The following is a 19,919-nucleotide window of genomic DNA, read 5'->3' on the forward strand; positions in this document are numbered from 1 at the left end:
TTTATTCTGGCCTGTCACTATCTCTACTCCGTGGCCCTACACTGAGGCAACATTGCCGGATAGGAGAAATACTCCCAAATCTAATCTCTCCTTTGTTGGGGCTATTAAAATGCCCTTTCTTACTAGGTGCTGACTACTTCACTCTGCTGTGCTTACTAAGATCTCGTTCACGGGGCCCTGTCCCTGACTTTCTCCAGAGAGTATGGTATTCTCTGGGGCAAAATTGCTTTACTGGGGCCTGTTTCTACTCCCAGGCTCAGTGGTGCTGTTACCCAAGAAGCAGAGGCAGTCAAAGAGGAAGTCACACCCTCCTGCTAGACACAATATCAGTCTGCAGGGGGCGTGTACAACCAGACTAAACCTATAAGGGATAGTTTTATAACTGTAATCTGGGTACAAGGGCTTTTGCCCAATAACAGTAAAGATGTGAAGTGGTAGGGTTTAAAGCCATAGGGAGCTTAACCCTATGGGTCCCTACAAGTGTTTGGCATGAAGTAAAGGATGAATGGCATTACCAGCCACCCCAGACTTGCTAACCCTGCATTTACCAATAGCTTTTCTAATATCAGATCCGTGCAAACTTGTATAGCCATACTGTAAACCTGACTCAACATTGTCTTTACTAATTACAGGTATGGGACCTGTTAACTGGAAACCCGCTATCCAGAAAATTACAGGAAGGCCATCTCCCATAGACTCCATTATAATCAAATAATTCTCATTTTTAAAAATCATTTCCTTTTTCTCTGTAATAATAAAACAGTACCTTGTACTTGATCCCAACTAAGATATAATTAATCCTTATGGGAGGAAAAACAATCCTATTGGGTTTAAGTAATGTTTGAATAATCTTTTAGCAGCCTTAAGGTATGGAGATCCAAATTACAGAAAGATCCCTTATCCGATAATAGGTCCCATACCTGTATTAACAAAACATAGAAGTTGCTAACTGGAGGCAATTGAGTAAATAATGAAATAGAAACATTTGTTAGTTATTCTCTTTGCCAGATTTCCACTCCAGCTTGTGATTAAGCCAGAACTCAGTCACACTATTATTAGAATCCTTTGTTTATATAGTGCCAACAGCACTGCACAGAGATTGTTTATGTTTTACATCAGTTCCTGACTAACAATGGATGGCCCCTTTTATGGTTATTCTCTTCATGACTGTTTAGGGCTTGTGCTTAATTTTCTTCTTGCTGGAAGTTGACATTACATTGAAAGAAAAAAACCCCCAAATATGTCAGTATAATTCTAGTGACAATGCGTTTTCTCTACGTACATATTTAAAAGAAGTAAACAGACACTACAAAATTCTAAAACTTATGATGTGGGAGCAACAGCTTAATGTAATGCTTGTAAATAACAGTGGATCACCCCCTCTGAACTCCAGGCCGAATGGACATATCTCCTTAGCAATTTGGCTACACACACTGGTGGACAAGTTGGCCAATATATACAGGCCCTGATCTAATTGTTTCGTAAACCAAGCAGGCACAACAGTATTTATTTGTCCAATTATCACATAACTGTGATAGGTCTAATAAAAATCTTTCAAAGTCCAAATGGACCTATACACACATATGATGGACAATTTGGTTGAAATCTTACTGACATTAACTGCATTAGTGTACACAGGTTTATTTCTTGTTTGCTTGTACTGGCAAAGCAAAATAATGCAACATGCAAAATTTGCCATATTTTGAAAAGTGTGTGAGTGTGTGTGTAAGGTGCACCAGGAGCCCTTTACTATATCTACTTCCTGCTTAAGATAGGTATTTATTCCAGGGCTGCATAAGACTCCTGAGAGCTGCATGTTGTTCCTTGAAACATGCATTAACAATGGAGCAAATGTCACAAAAGCATATAGCACACCACTCTGCACTTGCAAAGCAACCTAACAGACACAATATTATGCCCCCGAGCAGTGCTTGAATTGAGGTGAAAAAAAGTGTAGAGACACTACTGTCAAGAAAGTCCCATGCACAATTACAAGCCCTACCCACTGTTATAATAAGCCTCGCTCACCAAGACTTTCAGGTTTTGCACACTTTAAAGTAGGGATGCACTGAATCCACTATTTTTGGAATTGGGCAAACCCCGAATCCTTCCTGAAAGATTCGGCTGCATACCGAACCGAATCCAAATCCTGATTTGCAAATTCAAATTAAGATACGGAAGGGTTAAAGAGAAAAAAAAATCAGATTTGATTCGACCAGGAGTCCGAATCCTGATGAAAAAGGCCAAATTTTGGTCGAATTCTGAACCGAATCCTGGATACTTTAAAGGAAAGCCATTTTGCTATTTTCATGTTTATTAAGAACAACTCAGTCCAACAGCAATCAACAGGTTATTAGTACCAACCTGGAAAATGTTTCATGATAAAGAATGGCATTATTTTTACATACATCCATGGTTGGTACAAAAGTGACATGTTGATTGCTGGTGGACTGTGTTTTGCTAGTAATTTGGTAGTTCAACACACCACTGCCATTTGCACCTCAAATATTATGTCATTATGCTAGAAGCCACAGTAGAAAATACATTTTCAGCATTAACATCAGAAATTCTAGTAACTACAGTAGAAAATAATCACCTTAGAAAATGGATATTCAGCATTAACCCTAGGCATGCCAGAACTGAAGTAAACAGATGATCGGCATTAACCCTGGGTTTCCCTTGGTCCATAAGCGACAACCCTAAACTCAAGACATGCCAGTGAGATTATTGCTGAAAACAGGGAGCGAGGCATAATGGAATGCAAGAAAACAGTAGTACATACATTGTCTATTTCAGCACATCTATGTGAAAAATGAAAGTCAGTCCTACTCTGCCCCCCCCTTATAAATATCCTACTTTTGAACATTCATCTCTGGCATCTCTTTCACTGTGGGTCTAAGTTTAGCTCTAGACTGCTCCATCCCTCCTCCCTAAAGGGGTAGTTCACCTTTTCGTTAACTTTATGTTATAGAATGTTTTCAGATGAATTGCATTCCAATTCTACATCTCTCTAGTTTCAAATAAGGGTCACTGACCCCAACAGCCAGAAACTATTACTTTGTAAGCTTACAATGTTATTAATATTGTTACTTTTTATTACTATTCTTTCTGTTCAGTCCCTCTTAGGGCTCTGGTACACGGGGAGATTAGTCGCCAGCGGCAAAACTCCCTGCTCGTGGGCGACTAATCTCCCCGTGTACCAGAGCCCTTATACATACCCCTGTGTTTCATTTAAGTCTCTACCAGGTTGCTAAGGCAAACAAAAATTTAGCAACCAGATAGTTGCTGAAATTACAAACTGGAGACCTGCTGAATAAAAATCTAAACAACTGAAAAACCACAAAAAAAAATGAAAACCAATTGCAAGTTGTCTTAGAATTTTACTGCCTAAATTATACTAAAAGTTAATTTAAATGTGAACCACCCCTCCTCCACAATAAAGCAGCCTGCCTCCCCCTCCCCACTACATAACTCCTCCCCCATCCTTTTCTCCGAAGCAGGCAGCATCCTCCTTCCTACCTCCGCCCTCAAGCAGTCATGTTCTTTCTTCAAACTAACCCAGTCAGGCATTCTCTCCCGCCTTCCTCATTGTAACGCAACCCGCAGCCCTTCCCTTGCGTTACCCAGCGTTTTTCCTTCCTATGTTGCGCTTCGGAGCAAAAACAAAAACCAAAATGCTCCGGAAACTTTGCTTCCCCTGCAGTTTAGTGAGCATCCCTTGTCTCAATGCCAGCACTGCACCTTAGCGTGCATAGACCCTAGAGCTTGCGCCTAGATTTTTGCCATTGATAAGCCTACCCTTGCCAACACAGAAAGGCCCTAGGCAATAGCAGAAGCACAGGGCAACGGTGTTGCAAACAGTAGCACGTTCACCCAGTCAGAATGTTGTAAAACAGTAATTTTCATGCCTTATAAAGAATACTTTACTGGAACGTCCAAGCATGCAGAATTCTGGAAATATGCACTAGCACAACTCAATCAAGACAGCATATGGTACAATAGCCTATTGTACAGTTATTGGCTATTCTCCCTATCACTCTGGGAAAAGCGCCAATCAGCAATTCGCTGTGTTTCCAACCCTGTGCAAACCGTTATTTCTGTGGTGGGCATGAGCCATCTGACATCATCAACTCTCTCCTGTGTCCTATTGGCTGCACAGTTCCTGTTGGCCTTAACCTGATGTTTGCCAGAGACACAGGTTCCATAGTCTCTATACATAGCTAAGAGCCGTATTTTAGTGCTCAGCGCTCAGTGGGTTAATGAGGATCCTGCTGTCATACAGCTGCCCCTCCCGGTTTTGAGAGCTTTGTGTGCGGGAGAGGCAGGGGCAGTAACCGTGAGGCAATAAAGTGCAGGCTAGTGGGGGTCAGAGGGCACAGTATAGAGCAGAATGTTTGGGGTGCCGGGGAACCGGTGATAGTATGTGAGGTGTCTGTATGACTTAACGCTGGGCGAATGGACACTAACTAGAAACACTGTATGGAGTGGCATGGGATAAAATGAATGATGTGTTACGTAGGGGACCAGTTTTATAATAGTCTTATTACTCAGTGTTGGCTGTCGGTAGGATGCGTATAGGGCTTGCTTTGGCTAGTAGTTACGTGGAATGCGTTGGCAGTGTATTAACCTGTGGCAGGGGTGCAACAGAGATGTCTGAGCCGCTTCAGAATGGAGGGGATGAGGAGGATGGGGGAGCTCCTTTTTATGTGAATAGAGGGGGCCTCCCAATAGATGAACCAACATGGGAACGAATGTGGCAGTTCGTGGGCAAAACCCATCCTGACGGGGAGGCGCTGGTGAGAAGGATTCGGGAGGCGCAAGATCTGCCCCGGGTAAGTTCGTGCAGAGGAGGCAATAGTAGTGAGTGTTCTCTTTATAAAGTATAAGCAGCAGGTTCAGCACTCACATTGCCACTGTGCCACACCTGTGTCCTTACTTGCACTGTCTGCCACCCAGCTTGCTCAATGGCCCTTTTGTGTGCCCTCTGTAGAACACCCCAAAACCCTGCCCCCTTGCTTTCCCAGACACAGCCTTAGATACACCCCATTATTTGTGCTACTCTTACTCAACCCAGCAACCCTGATGATTTGCTGCCCTTGACTTAAAGACTGCCATTTGTACTGCCCTTTTGTAATGGCAAGACATTTCCATCCTATGGCCCACAGTAGAAATGTGGTGTGATCAGAGTCTCTTTAATCTTTTTACAATGGAGTATTCTCATTTGGAAGCTGCCTAGTGCCATACCTTTGCTAGAGAAAACAAATTCTTCAGCACACCACTTACATATTTGGAGGGTGCATTCACTTTCAAGCCAAACAACATCCAGTTATAGTTATACCTTATATTGGAAGAAGCACACCTCTATACTCCAGAAAATGCCTTTAAACCATTTATTTCAGCAGAAGTGCAGCACAACCTTTCAGGGGAACACTCCTTCCTCAGATGTTGAAGTGCCAGAGGTGTGCTTCTTCCAATATAAGGTATGCCGTAACTTTGCTGCCAGGATGACCAGTCCAGTGAATTTTTTGCTTTCTTCTGACTCTTTCCAGCTTTCAAAATTGGGTCACTGATCCTGGTAGCCAAAAAACATTTGCCCTTTAATGTCTACAATTTAATTGTCATTTTTACCTTTTATTAGTTATCTTTCTATTCAGACCCACTCCTATTCATATTCCAATTTTTTATTTGAACGACTGCCTATTTGCTAGGGTAATTGGACATTAGCAACCATATAACTGCTGAAATTAAAAACTGAAGAGTTGCTGTATATAAAGATAAATAATTAAAAAAATGAATACAAATGGTATTTTTTTCATATAGCACTCTCTGCAACATACTAAAAGTCAATTTAAAGGTGAACAATTCCTTTAAAGGAGGAGGAAATGCACAATCACAGTGGGGGCCAAATGTTAAGCACCCCCCAGTAATTATAATCTTTTACCCAAGGTTAGTGCTCCTGTTTGCTACAAGAAAAAACTGCAATAGCTCGCTGTTCCTCTGTAGGAGCACCATGTCACAATCTTATTCTGTTTCTTCAATCTTGACTGTGGCCTGGGCCAGGTGTGCATGTACAGTAGAGTGATAAGCCCGCTGCGCACTCTAGTATACATATGCACATGGACCAGGCCATAGAGAGAATTTAGGAAGATGATTTTAGCACGGTGCTTCAAAGTAGTACCCTGGCCGGAGCAGTTTTGGCACTGGCCCAGGGTCTCAAATAAGTGATTATAATGACTTTCCATCTACTTTAGGGTAGTAATGACAGGTTCAATTTTAATGCATAACCCTTGTTGCATGCAAGTGCTGCAAAACTTGTTGATACTAAAGACATAAATGATATGTTGAGATAAAACATACTTATGCCTTACACCAAAGAGATCAACAAATTGAAATTTAGTATTTTTTTAACTATGACATATAAAGTATGCATAGTTTTCAGATGTAAAGACTGTAAATTACTGTATTTGTATATTGTGCAGGAGGGGCAGATTCATTTCTTGTATTTACTTTTAATTATTATGTATAGATCACTACAGTTTTTTCACACACTACGATGTGAGAGTTTTTATCACTTTAGATATATTGTTTACTTTGTTTGCTGATTATGCTCCAAAAATATTCACCTGTTCTCACAGTTCAGCTCACAAATGCTCAAATGAGTGCTTTGTTTGGCAATTTAGCTACAGAACAAAGTGTATTAAGCAGATGTGCTTCTCTTTACCTGACTAAAAACTGCAGGCAGAGAGAAGTGGAGGAAAGACTCTGTGTGACTGGGGCCTTACATCTGAAAAGCAGTGGTGGTTTTGGACTCTTTTCTGATAAAATATGCCCGCTTGATCCCATCTGCTATCTTTTTTGTGAAATGTGAACACCGTAAATAAGTATATGGATCCTATGTACTACTACTACTCTATTCAGATCACAGTGTAGCAATGAATGCTAGACAGCAAGCTTCTGATATAAAAGGATAAGGAAACCCCAATTTACAAGGAAGTGCCATGTTAGGGCTGTGCTCCTTTTAGAAAAAAAATTCAGTGCTGTGTGCTACCTTTATTATGCTTACCTTTCCCAGGTGTCCCTTTGGACATAGAATGGGGCAGCAGAAGTAGTGTAGAATTTTTTGACTTTAGTATATTGTGCAAGTCCAAGTCTCTACTAGTAACGCCTGTGAAAGGTACGTAAAATGTCCGTACTCCACTACCCTTTTCTCCAGACTGGTGAAGAAGCACCGACTTGAGGAAAATCTTAGCGATTCCATTGACTAGGGGGTGCCTAACATATTGGCTCCCCCCCCAGGAATGAAGAGTTTACAAGGGGAAACACACAGTCTAGTCACCTTTTTATTGTTCTGATCATTTGTGCAAAGCACATGAATGAGCAGTACAGCAGCAGTAGCTGCAGCACCTTTTATTTCTTTATCTGCTGATGCACCTGGCACTGGCCAACAGTAGGGGGTAGTATTACAATAAAAAAAAGACAATCCATTCATTCTGTGATTTACAATAACATTTTTTTTTATTAAAAGACTATTCAATCCAATCAACATTTATTTGGCTCATACTGAATATAGGTGTATATTGTCCTGTTGAAGTGTAGGGAAACTGTACAAGTGATCAAGATATAACTCCACAGAAACTGTAGCACAGCCATTTATCCTTCCCTGTGTAAGATCCACACACCGTGCTTTATACATTTATCTAAAGTTAACTTGCTACCCAAAATAATAAATGTGAATTACTTTATATTTTTTTCAAGGTGCACATTTCTACATGCTGTTTGTAGTAAATAAAGTCTAGTAATTACATTTTAATTCTGCTTTTTCCATAGGTTCCAGCTCCTAGTGTTCCATCCTTTCATGTTGGAGCCACAGTTCCAGAACGCATTGAGGCTATTCAAAGATACATTCGAGAGCTGCAGTATCCTTATATTGCTAAGTGCATTTTGCTAAGCCCCTCTGCCTAGGAGATGTGAATGTTAAATATTTCCAAATAATCTGAAGCAAGCTGTTTGTAAATGTAATTATTTTTTAAAGCATTATTTGTCTTTGACTTGCTATTTCCTGCACTGCTGGTTCTGCCTGTTAAAGTAGCACAGGGATCCCCAACCTTTTATACCAATGAGCCACATTCAAATGGAAAAAGTGTTGGGGAGCAACATAAGAATGGCAAAAGTTCCTGGGGTGCAAATAAGAGCTATAATTAGCTATTTGGTAGCCCCTATGTGGACTGGCAGCCTACAGGAGGCTCTGTTTGGCTTTACACTGGGTTTTATGCAACCAAAACTTGCCTCCAAGCCAGGAATTCAAAAACTAAGCACCTACTTTGAGGCCCCTGGGAGCAACATCCAAGGGGTTGGGGAGCAAGGTGTTGCTCACGAACAACTGGTTGGGGATCACTGCAGTAGCAGAAGCCAGCTGATTAACAGACCTGTTAAGAAACATGCAAGGCATTGTGGGAAATTGAGTCTTGCCTGGAAAAGCTCTGACTAGAAGAATCAGAACCAGCAGTGCAGAAAGGGACAAAAAGCCATTATGGGGCTGGGATCCTCAAAAAAAAAGTCCTGTTGGGTAACCAGGAGAAGCTCTGTGGTGGACTTGGCCACTTGGTTAGTTTTGTTTCTTCTATAGCAGATTTTCTGTGTTATTTTTTAAATGCAGTTAAGGGAATATTCACAAAGATGGATTTAAGTAAATTCAGAGTAAGAAATATTAATGAAGTTAGATTGCTATAAAACAACATCAGATTTAGAAAAGACCCACCCCACTCAAATTTGGGGATATGGCATTTTTGGACACTGGGGCATATTTATTATAGTGTGTTAGCCAACATCACCGGTGTATCAACCAGTCAGAACTTTTGTTTTCTAATTTGTGGGTGTACATGGAAATCTAATTGCTGATTTGTTGCTATGGGCAAAATCAATATAGGCATCGGGACATGTTCCTGTGGTGACCTGGAATGTGTCACTCTGTTATTATTCATCATTACTAGTAAGGTGGAGTAACATCAAGTAAGGTGGAATTTAACTTAAATGGGAGCTATTATGGATCTTAAATTCAAAGTGAGGTGAAGTATTTTTTACAGGCATATGCAATCAAAAGCTCCATTCCCAGGCCTTTGTTTAATAGTGTTTCTAAGGACAGAGGCAGTACACATGTATAAATGTCTGTAGATGGCCATTTGAAGGTATTTGACCATTACACAACAAAGGTAGGCATTATGGAAATAAAATATCTAATACACTGAGCAGGAAATAAGTAGATGTATTAATCACATCAGATTCTGTTGATGAGCTGGGAGCAGTACAAAGAGAGGCAGGGATTGACTGAGAGGTAAGTTATAGCAGGAATTCGCAGAAAGAACTTAATACCATGTCAGTCATATACCTTAGTTGGTGATTGCAGTGATGTAGCAGAGTCCTCTACAAACTATGTGTAATAAATGTCAGGAATTTTAATTAATCATGTGAGAAATGCCACTTTTTATATATAGATCAATAAAGAAAAACCTCTGGACAGGGTCCTGCCTGCATCGGTTGTCCCATGCATGCAAATATCCCACAAGTTCCTGCTTCTTCTAATGTGATAGGAGAGTTGGAACCTTCTCATGGGATTCTGAAAAAAAACTATATTGACACTTAATACATTTGTGGAGGAGTACATTTTACTTTACTCATCTATATTGCCTTCTATTACTTGTGAGATTCTACAAGTAAAGCTGGCCATGCACATAAAGATTTTTGCCCGATATGACTGCCCATACACGGATCCACAAGGTGCATGCTGTGTTAGTCTTGCTCTTACCCAGTTGGATTTTTAAAACTACCTATGGCACATGCCGATAAGCTGCTGACTTGGTCTGGAGGAGCTTATTCAGCAGTTTTTACTGACCAATGTACAGACAGCTTAAAGGGGAACTCCACCCAAACACAACTTATGCTTTTTGATAAGTAAACATATGCAATATACATCAGTTATTTGCAGCGGTTTAATATGGTTTGGAACAGGTACCTAAGCCTAGACCTTGTTCTTCTGGTGATCTTGCTGACTACTGACTACATAAAATCTAACAGTAGTTGACTGTTCTCAGCCTGCATCCTCCAAATCCTACAATTCCATGCAATCATGTCAATAAGGAAAGTAACATCATGGTGCAATGCAATGTGGTTTATGAAGTTCCTGCATGTTGTCTGTATACTGTGGAGTTGTAACATCAGTGTTTTAGTCCCTCCTCCCCAGGATCTTAAATGATGCAGAAAGAGAACTGTTTTGCAGCTGGATTTCAGCATATAAAAATGGCATTTATTTAAACTTTTTGAAGGAACACATAACAGTGATAAGTATATCAGGGTTACAGTGTTATGTGGAGCTCTTTATCAAACTTTGGTTTGGAAGACAGAGTTCCCCTCTGACTTTCAGAATACATTAATCACTTGAATGAGTGAGGGATAAAAGGTTTTGAAAGCAGATGTTTCCACAGTTGTGGAACCCTCTTTGGGCTTATACCCATTGGCATTTATAAAGTTGGTCAAGGTGCAGTGCATTCATATATTTAAGAACATCAGCTTTAGCATTTGCGGTGTAATTAAGCCCTGCATTTGCCTCCATGCTGTGGCTGCACTTAACTGTAAAAAAAACATTGAGTATATAATCTTAAAGGACGTCAAACCCCCAAAAATTGTTTTAGTAAAAGAAAACATAATACTAAACAACTTTTCAATATGAATTTATTAAACATTTTTAATGCTTTAAAAGTTATTTGTAAATGCAATTGCTATAGAAAGCAGCATTTGTTGAACTCCTGGTTGTTAAACAATGTTGCAAAGGTCAGTCTCCTCCAGCAACTCAGGTCTGTCAGTCTGCTGGTATGTGTTACATTGCAAATTTGTGATGAATGTATATTGCAAAGTTGCTTAAAATGTTGTTTTCTTTTTTAAGGCAAAACATTATATTTTGGGTTGACTTGTCCTTTTAAGACCTGTAGGAAAAGACCCAGTTAAACAACTGTCTGACTATGAGAGTTTAATTGGTGTGGCATATTTTTCAAGAGCTACATTGATGAACAAGGTGTTGGAAGTTTGAGGAAAAAACTCCAACAAAGGCATTCATAGTCATTACAGCATACAGCTCCACTTTGATTTTTTGATCTGTGTATTGCTTTGACATCCAAAGTAAAACATACAAATAACTTTGCATCAGTTGCCTGTAGTGAGCAATCAGCAGCAATGCTAAGCAAGCTCTAAGTGCATCCAAGGTCTCACACCCAGCCACGGGTCACTATTAATCCCACCCCACTCTTATCCACAGCCAAAAAAATGGAAACCCCATGCTGCAATGTACCTCTGTCTCCACTGGTAACTTAGCTCACTGCCTCTGTTCCAGCTTGCATCCCCCCACCCTGTTGCACCTTAGGCAGCTGCTTATCCCTAGTTCTACCTCTGGGCAGAAGTGTCATTAAATAAAATCTGGTCAGTCTAGAGCAGTGATCCCCAACCAGTGGCTCACAAACAACATGTTGCTTACCACCTTCCTTGATGTTGCCTCAGTGGCCTCAAAGTGCCATTTTTACATTTCTGGGTTGGAGGCAAGTTTTGGAATCATAGAGAAACAGTTTTACACGAAGCAGAGCCTCCTGCAGGCCAGCAGTCCACATCGGGCTACCAAAGAGCCAATCACAGTCCTTATTTGTAACCCCAAAGAACATTTTTCATGCTTGTGTGGCTCACCAACACTTTTTACATCCAAGTGTGGCTCACAAGTAAAAAAGGGATCACTGGTCTAAAATGTAAGTCCTTTGTTACTCAAAATAAGCTAGGTTAATTATCATAAATACAAAACTATTGATCACCTTCATCCAATAAGCACTGTGCACAATGCCAATTTATGTGCAAGTGCAAATTTCTGACCACAGTGCGATTCATTTTCTAATGGTGAATGACCAAAGTGTGTATCTAGGTCCCAGGAATAATTATTGCGGGAGTAGGGGGGTCTGTAAAATGCACTTGCTTACACCTATAAGGGGCAGTGGTGCAAGTGGGTGAGTTCTGAATGCCCCTGCAAACATACACTTGCTTCCACATGCAAACAGTAGAACTGTACAAGTATATATAAATTAGAAGTATGGGGGGGATCCAAAGGTTTATCTGTTATGGAAATTTTTGTTAAGGTGTTTAAGAGAGTGTTTTGTTCTATTATAAAATGATGGGACTCATGGAAGAATTATGTCACATGCCTCCTGGTTAAGCATAATTTAGAATATATTCTGACGTGCACTGATGCTGCTTTGGCAGCTTCTTGGGGGTAGTACTGTTGGTGCTTTCTTTAATCTGCCAATTACATATTGCTATCTGTAAAAGAAAATGGCTTTTGAACTATGTGAGTAATTTTTAGTATTATATTTACCATATTTATTTTATATTAATATTTCATGTCCAAAATACTGATATGTTGTTTTATCACTAAAGAATCACCAATAGACTTCCAATTCTAGATAAATATAGCAAACTCATTTAAAGGAACAGCAACACAAACAAAGTGTTGCAAAGAATTATAAATATATTAATAAGAAATACCTTGCCTACTCTCATGACATGAAAAGCATGGAGTGGTCTGTAGAGTGATGACTTTTATTGTCTTACTTAAGTAATCATCACCATTTATTTCTGAAGCACCAGCAAGCTACATAATCATTTTATGGTGCATTTATTTGCATCAAGTAAGGAAGGATAGGAAGCATGTCTGTCTTAAGCAGTTTCCCACAACTAACTGATTTTGCACTTGACAATATTTCAGATACAATCACACAGGGACACAGTTCTTTGAAATCAAGAAGACACGGCCCCTCACAGGGTATGCTTTGTCTTTAGGTCAACATTGGGATACAGAATACAAGACTAAGCCATACGTTACTGGGATGATAAATAAGCAACCCTTTAAAATATATTTTAATATGTATTTTCCCCGTCATGTATCTTGTTTAGTATTATTCACTGTCTACTACACCACTTATGTAACATGAAATCAGATCTAATCACACTGATTGGAAGTTGCAAGAAATCTCTTGATTTATTTTTTTCATTTTCAGACTAATGGACCTAGCCAAAGAGATGACCAAAGAGGCTCTACCAATTAAATGTTTAGAGGCTGTCATTCTGGCAATGTATCCTTTATACTAACAATAATATGGTCCTGCTCAATGCATAACACAATTTAAGTCTCATAACCATTTATTTCTGATTACAAATGTTTTATATTAGCATAAAATCTGATGCTGATGTTAACCAGTATGGGGTTTGGGTACCTTTCCTGGGTGTTGGCAATGGTAGTTTTCTTTTTTCATAACTAAATTTGATGGCCTCCTAAACCTCTACTGCAGCTACCTGACTAACAGCATTGCTGGGCTGGAACGCTTTCCTATCAGTTTTAAGACCCAATTTTCTGGTGGTTGCTTCAGGCATATTGTCCTGGGGCTTCACTGGGGCAATCATTTTGGGGCACTAGGCATAAGTCGACGTGATGATTTGATGTATAAGCCACTAAAGCACCGGACTCTAAGTGACTTGCTTGCAGACTTCCAGGATGCCTACTCTAAATGTTGGCACACATTACGTAAAGTGAAGATTGGCCGCTATGTGTCCCATGACCCGCACAGTGTGGAGCAGATTGACTGGAAGCACTCTGTTCTTGATGTCCAGGAGCTTGGAACAGAGGGACTACGCAGAGAACTGGAGCGACACAGCAGAGAGATGCGACTCAGGGTGATGGAGGAACTATATGTGGTTATCTTAGTGGGTAGACAGTAGAAGTGGATAGGTAGTAATAGAAAAATATTAAGAAAAAGGTTGCAAGAAATATAGGAAAGCAGTACAGGGGTTGGGGGGGGGGGGGGACAGAACAACAATGTGGCTAATATCATGCCCATAACTCATGTTATCTTAACAATGATCCCCTTCTATCAGATAACCAAGGGACCTCCTTCCCCACCTAAGGACCGAAAGAGAGATGTTACTGCCTCTCCGCAAAGAGGACAATCCAGCCCTCAACGAAGAGATCGTCCTGAAAGACGGTAATTTGTTTTCAAGCTTAGTATGCATTTCTTTGTGCAATTTACCGGTACTTTACCATTGTCTGTCTTCTTTCAGCTCATCTGGGGAAAAATCTGCAGAGAAGTCTCTCCCTGATCTTGGCGGATACCAGATTCGAGTATGAAGGGGAATTAAAGAATAAAGTAGAAATTCTAACATGGGAAATATATCAATTTTACCAGGCTGGTCCCGGGGATTTCTTTTGTTCCCCCAAGGAGGCTGGCATCAAGAAAGATGGATTGTTTAATAACTGCTGAAATTTTCCTTTTATAACACAGTACTACCCTTCTATTCTAGTCAATAATTTGTCCCAGATAATTCCATTAAGATCTCCTAGACAAGCTGGTCTTTACTCTTTAGTGCAAGAAAGAGAGAGATAAGCCACACTACTAAACCTTAAACTGAAGGGTGGCTAACAGAATACTGGCATGTGCGGGTAGATTGCTGTTTGACCTAAAATGTTCTAGAGCAGCCTGTGGATAATAATGGGTTAGTTTTGCCCTAAATTTCTTTATTCACAGTGGCATAAATTTGTCTTGGAATGGTCTGTGTGTTTGGATGGTTTACACCTAGCTAGGAAGTGTGTCGGGAAACCTGAGTCGCCAGCTTTGGTCTTGGCAGTTGCTCGTATTTTGTAATGATTGGAAAACTCAACCTTATAGTAGGAAATGTCCAGTGATTAGCTAGATGCGTATTTGTCTGTGTGCTGGGGTGATTGCTCCATGCATTGTGTTTAGTCTGTGTGGAAACTGGATAGTTTGGCACTGGTGAAAGACTGATGTGAATTGCCCTGTAATAGACCAAATCTACTCTGATTTGGAATTGTCACAGGGGGAGGGATGTGGTAAGTCTCTCCTCTCTATGTGAAGAATTTGGATTGGCTTTGCAATAATCTTTAGACAATGGAACAATTTACCTTGGAATAGAATATATTGATATGCATTTGTTCTGCCTTAGAGTAGTCTGTGAATTGACATCTGGGATGCCTTCCCTGGAGTAATGTGTACAGATAGCGTAGGTCTGCTCTGGATTAGTTAGCATATAGGATTGATAAGTGGAATATGCATCCATATACACTTCATTTAAAGGAGAACTAAAGAAGAGGGCTAGACATAAACTCTCTTTTCTGATGATTCACTGCACGTGCTTTGTGCTGATTTTAGTTACATGATCTTAGGGACTGACTCAAAATACACTGTATATATAGAATATGTCTCAGTTAAAGGCTGATTAGCAATTTATTCAGAGTCACATCACATGGCAGCTCTGAAACCAGTGCATTATCATTAGAATGTAATAATAATGTAAAATCAGCCATGTAGTATCAGCTAATATGACAGGTCAGCCTCATCTTCTGCTGGATAATTTGCTACAATCCCCTTCAGCTGCCCAGAACCCACTGAACATTTGAGTGCCACTGATACTTTTAGCCGAATCCAAGATGGGAAGCTCCTGTGAAAACTTTGAAGGCCTGGATCATTCCTTCTATAGTGACACCTAAACTTTAGGCTGGTGCAGTAAGTTCAGTATCTAAAATATGGTATTTCTAGCCATTTTTAGGGTTTAGTTCTCCTTTAAAAAAACTAAACAATAAATACATAGTAATTTGTTTTTTTGCTAAATTATTTTTGATTTTAAATGTGCTGCTTTTTGGACCCCTTGACCTTCAAATTCCTGCCAAAAGTTCTTGTAGGATGAACGTGAGCTTAATTTATTTTGTATTTTGGTATGGGTGGGAGTATTATTTATTGCATTGTACAAATGCATTTAGGTTACCCCCAGTGACAACAGGGTCCATATTTGCAAAAGCAAAAATAATCCTGTACCATAAACAATTATCATGATAAAAAAAGAATTGGATTTGTCATAATATAATATTGCACAAACCTCACAGACTATAAAAGTCTGGTCTTTTGTGTTTTTTAACGCCTATGAATAAGTGCTGTAAGGCTATGGCCTGTGGGGTTTGTATATTTTTATTTTATGATTTAAATACTTATACATATAATTAAAACTCTTGGCCACACATACTGATTATTAGAAAGTGTTTTATTAATGACTTTTTTCCTATGGTCACATGACTTATTTTTAACCTGCAGTTGAGGGGTTCAAAATTATTTAAAAAAAAAAAAAAAAAACCTCAGGGACTAAAAAGTCATAGGATTTTGAATTTAAATATTTTCCTAGGAAGTCTTAATTAAATCTGATTTGCTTGCGGTACTGAAACTGTACTGTTGTGCATGTTCCATGTATCACATCTTTGTGCCTAAGTAACAGAACAGCAGTTTAACTCTGTACAAGTCTATTTGAAGGGAAAAGTATGATTCATGCTTTAGTGAGTATATGACAGTATACTTGAGTATTTAGGGTCATTAGTCACTATGGCAAAGAAGCATCAGTATTAACCCTTTGTCTGCTTTTTGCACATGTTATGCAGGTTGCCTTGTCCCTAAACCACATGTGCCAGCTAAAAAAAAAACCACTAATCACTGTTACCTGACATGTAATGTCACTGCACGGGTCTGTCAGGGGACACACCACTTTATGACCTACATTTTATTCTCATTTATCTGAGCACTTTTACAGTGAAATATTAATAAATAAAATGATTCCTCACATCCAAGTTTTGACTGTTACTCTGTATGTACAGAATGATAACATTCACTCTTCTTTGATGATGTGTAGCTGCTAACACTACCATGCAAGAACTGCATCCATAGAAATTTTGATAAAAAGCAACATGGATTAGGTATCAAAGCAACAACAACAGAAGGTTTGTATCATTTGTCACTATTGATGTTGACTGTATAGACACACACATATAAAGCTTGCTTTAGCGCAGGTGGAGTAAATATGCACTGCACACTCAGCAGTTCTTATTGGCCCTACAGTTAAGGGCAGTGCTGTTCTTTGTTATATATATGTATATATATCGAACCCAGGGTGGCACTCTGCTTCGGCTCTTTCCTCGGGCGCAAGGTAAATGATTTAAATCAGCGCTGCCCAACTTCTGTGGTACCGAGGCCCGGAATTTTTCTGGCCAACATGGTAGAGGGCCAATAATGGAAGCCAGTTTAACCACTCCCCCTTTTCAAACTGCACCCACGTAAAACCACACCCATGTTATCACAAGAGCTTTTAAAGGAACAGTAACACCAAAAAATGAAAGTGTTTTAAAGTAATTAAAATGTAATGTACAATTGCCCTGTGCTGGTAAAACTGGTAAGTTTGCAACAGAAACGCTAATATAGTTTATATAAATGAGCTGCTATGTCAACACGGGGGCAGCCATTGAAGTTGGGAAAAAGGAGAAAAGGCACAGGCACATAGCAGATAACAGATACGCTTTGTAGAATATAATGGGGTTTTATCTCTTATCTGCTAAGTAACCTGTGCCTTTTCTCCTGTAAATGGCTGCCCCCGTGGCTACACAGAAGCTTTATTTATATAAACTATATTAGTCTTTCTAAGGAAAACACACCAGTTGTACCAGTACAGAGCAGGATTACATTATATTGTAATTACTTTTATACACTTTCATTTTTTGGTGTTACTGTCCCTTTAAGACTATATCCACATTAATGGTAATAGTGCAGCAAAAACCAAATGGTTGGTGGTCACTGTAGGGATATCACCCTTCATTCATATATGAAAGAATTATATTATGTCATATTAAGACACAACCTTAAATCCCTATGCCCCCTCTTCCCCTGTAGATAGCACAGCAACCCCCAGCACATAATTACACATCTTAGGGCTCTGGCACAAATCTCCCCGAACAACCATCCCACCGGTGAAAATGTAATTCGCCGGTGGGATGGCACACGCTGCGCAGGCGATTTCAGCAAATCGCCCAAGTTGCCTCATGAGGCATTTTCGGCGATTTGCAGAAATCGCGTGTGCCATCCCACCAGCGACTTACATTTCGCTGGTGGGATGGTAGTTCGGGGAGATTAGTCGCCCGTAACAAAGGAGATTTGTTGCGGGCGACTAATCTCCCCGTGTGCCAGAGCCCTTAGGGACCATTTAATGACTATTTTCAAATGCTAACAAACTCCCAGAACATACCCCTGCCTGCATAGGGCAGGCAGAGTATGACACACAGGTGGCATAGGGCAGGCAGAGTATGGCACACACAGGCAGCTAAGGGCAGGCAGAGTGTGGTACACACGGGCTGCATAGGGCATGGTTACATATAGTTACATAGGGTTGAAAAAAGACCGGAGTCCATCAAGTTCAACCCATCCAAGTAAACACAGCACACACAACATATACTTACCGATCTATACACTCACATACATAAACTATACATACAACCACTAATACTAACTGTAGATATTAGAATCACAACAGCCTTGGATATTCTGCTTTTTCAAGAACTCATCCAGGACCCTCTTAAAGGCACTAACAGAATTTGCCATTACCACATCACTAGGAAGGTCTAGTATAAATAAATTTGAAGCAACTGGACTTGTTTAGTAATCATTGATTACTAAACAAGTCCAGTTGCTTCAAATTTATTTATACTAGATATACCATGACCTGGATGAATGAAAATCTTCATAGACATCACTAGGAAGGGCATTCCACAACCTCACTGCCCTCACCATGAAAAACCACCTACGCTGCTTTAAATGGAACCTCCATTCCTCTAAAGGGGTGACCTCTGGTGCATTGATACATATTTAAACAATACAGGGGGATTACAGCCTGAATATGAGGTGAGAACCATGCAGGGGGCCAGTTAATCTCAGTACTGATACCATTTAAAGCTTCCACAAAGGTAAGCCATCAAAGCAGCCAGACAGGTGGGGGGCCACACTGAGGGGGGGTCAAGGGCCGCCAGTTGGACAGCCCTGATTTAAATATCCAAAAAAAAAAAAAAAAATATATATATATATATATATATGTATAAACCACAGTAGTTCAGCACTCCTTAGCATGTAATTACCTGACCCAGGTGCTACCGATTAAGGCAATGTAGATAAAGTCCAGAGGTACAGTATAACGGTGCACACCGGGAATCCTTTAAAAATTAACTTTTATTGGAATATTTAAAAAAACTTAGTACGTGGAAAGGCATGTTGGTCTTGATAAAGGCCCGAGATGGGGGCTGAAACGTTGACCTGCCTTTCCATGTACTAAGTTTTTATATATATTCCAATAATAGTTTATTTTTAAAGGATTCCCGGTGTGTATGTATGTATATATATATATATATATATATATATATATATATATATATATATATATAAGCAAAAAAGCTTTCTTCACCCAGGGGTTGTTGGAAAATAATTAAAAAAATATTTAATCATGTGCAAAGTATGTGTATATTATATATATATATATATATATATATATATATATATATATATATATATATATCTGCTAATCCTGACCTCTATAAACAGACTAGAACCTTCCACTTTCACCCTAATATAATGAGAAATACATTTGCATCAGAAGATGGTTTTGCTGCCCTGAGTCAAATAACCAACAACAAGGTGTTTAGTGCAACAGGTTAATAGATGGCTGTTATGGGTTATTAGATTTGGAGCAAACTGCACAAGCTACTACATTCCCAACACTGAGTGGTATCAAGTATAAACTAAGAATCATGGCAGCTGCAACTGGAGTGAACGCTTATATTGCTAGTTGAATACTGCATAAGGACATGAAATGTACAGGAGTGTTGGGACTATTGATGTGTTATATGATCTAGTAGCATTTACTGGCACACACATAGGTTGTGTAACCTGTTATATCTCCAACACATTATACATGACAACAATTATTAATGGCATCATCATTTGTCTATAGGCAGTAAGCACTAGCAG

General features: G+C 39.6%; 1 protein-coding gene across 1 annotated transcript; it reads left to right on the forward strand.

Annotated features, from left to right (window-relative positions):
- Nucleotides 1-4,313: 4,313 nt before the first annotated feature.
- vash1 (vasohibin 1) lies at nt 4,314-16,698 on the forward strand. The gene is given in 7 exon segments (NM_001142178.1): nt 4,314-4,832; nt 7,828-7,916; nt 12,791-12,847; nt 13,083-13,157; nt 13,374-13,755; nt 13,957-14,063; nt 14,140-16,698. Coding segments are annotated over 7 exon segments (960 nt in total). The 5' UTR covers nt 4,314-4,649; the 3' UTR covers nt 14,207-16,698.
- Nucleotides 16,699-19,919: the final 3,221 nt, after the last annotated feature.

The sequence above is a fragment of the Xenopus tropicalis genome, chromosome 8 (genome assembly GCF_000004195.4).
Source record: "Xenopus tropicalis strain Nigerian chromosome 8, UCB_Xtro_10.0, whole genome shotgun sequence".
NCBI lineage: Eukaryota > Metazoa > Chordata > Amphibia > Anura > Pipidae > Xenopus > Xenopus tropicalis.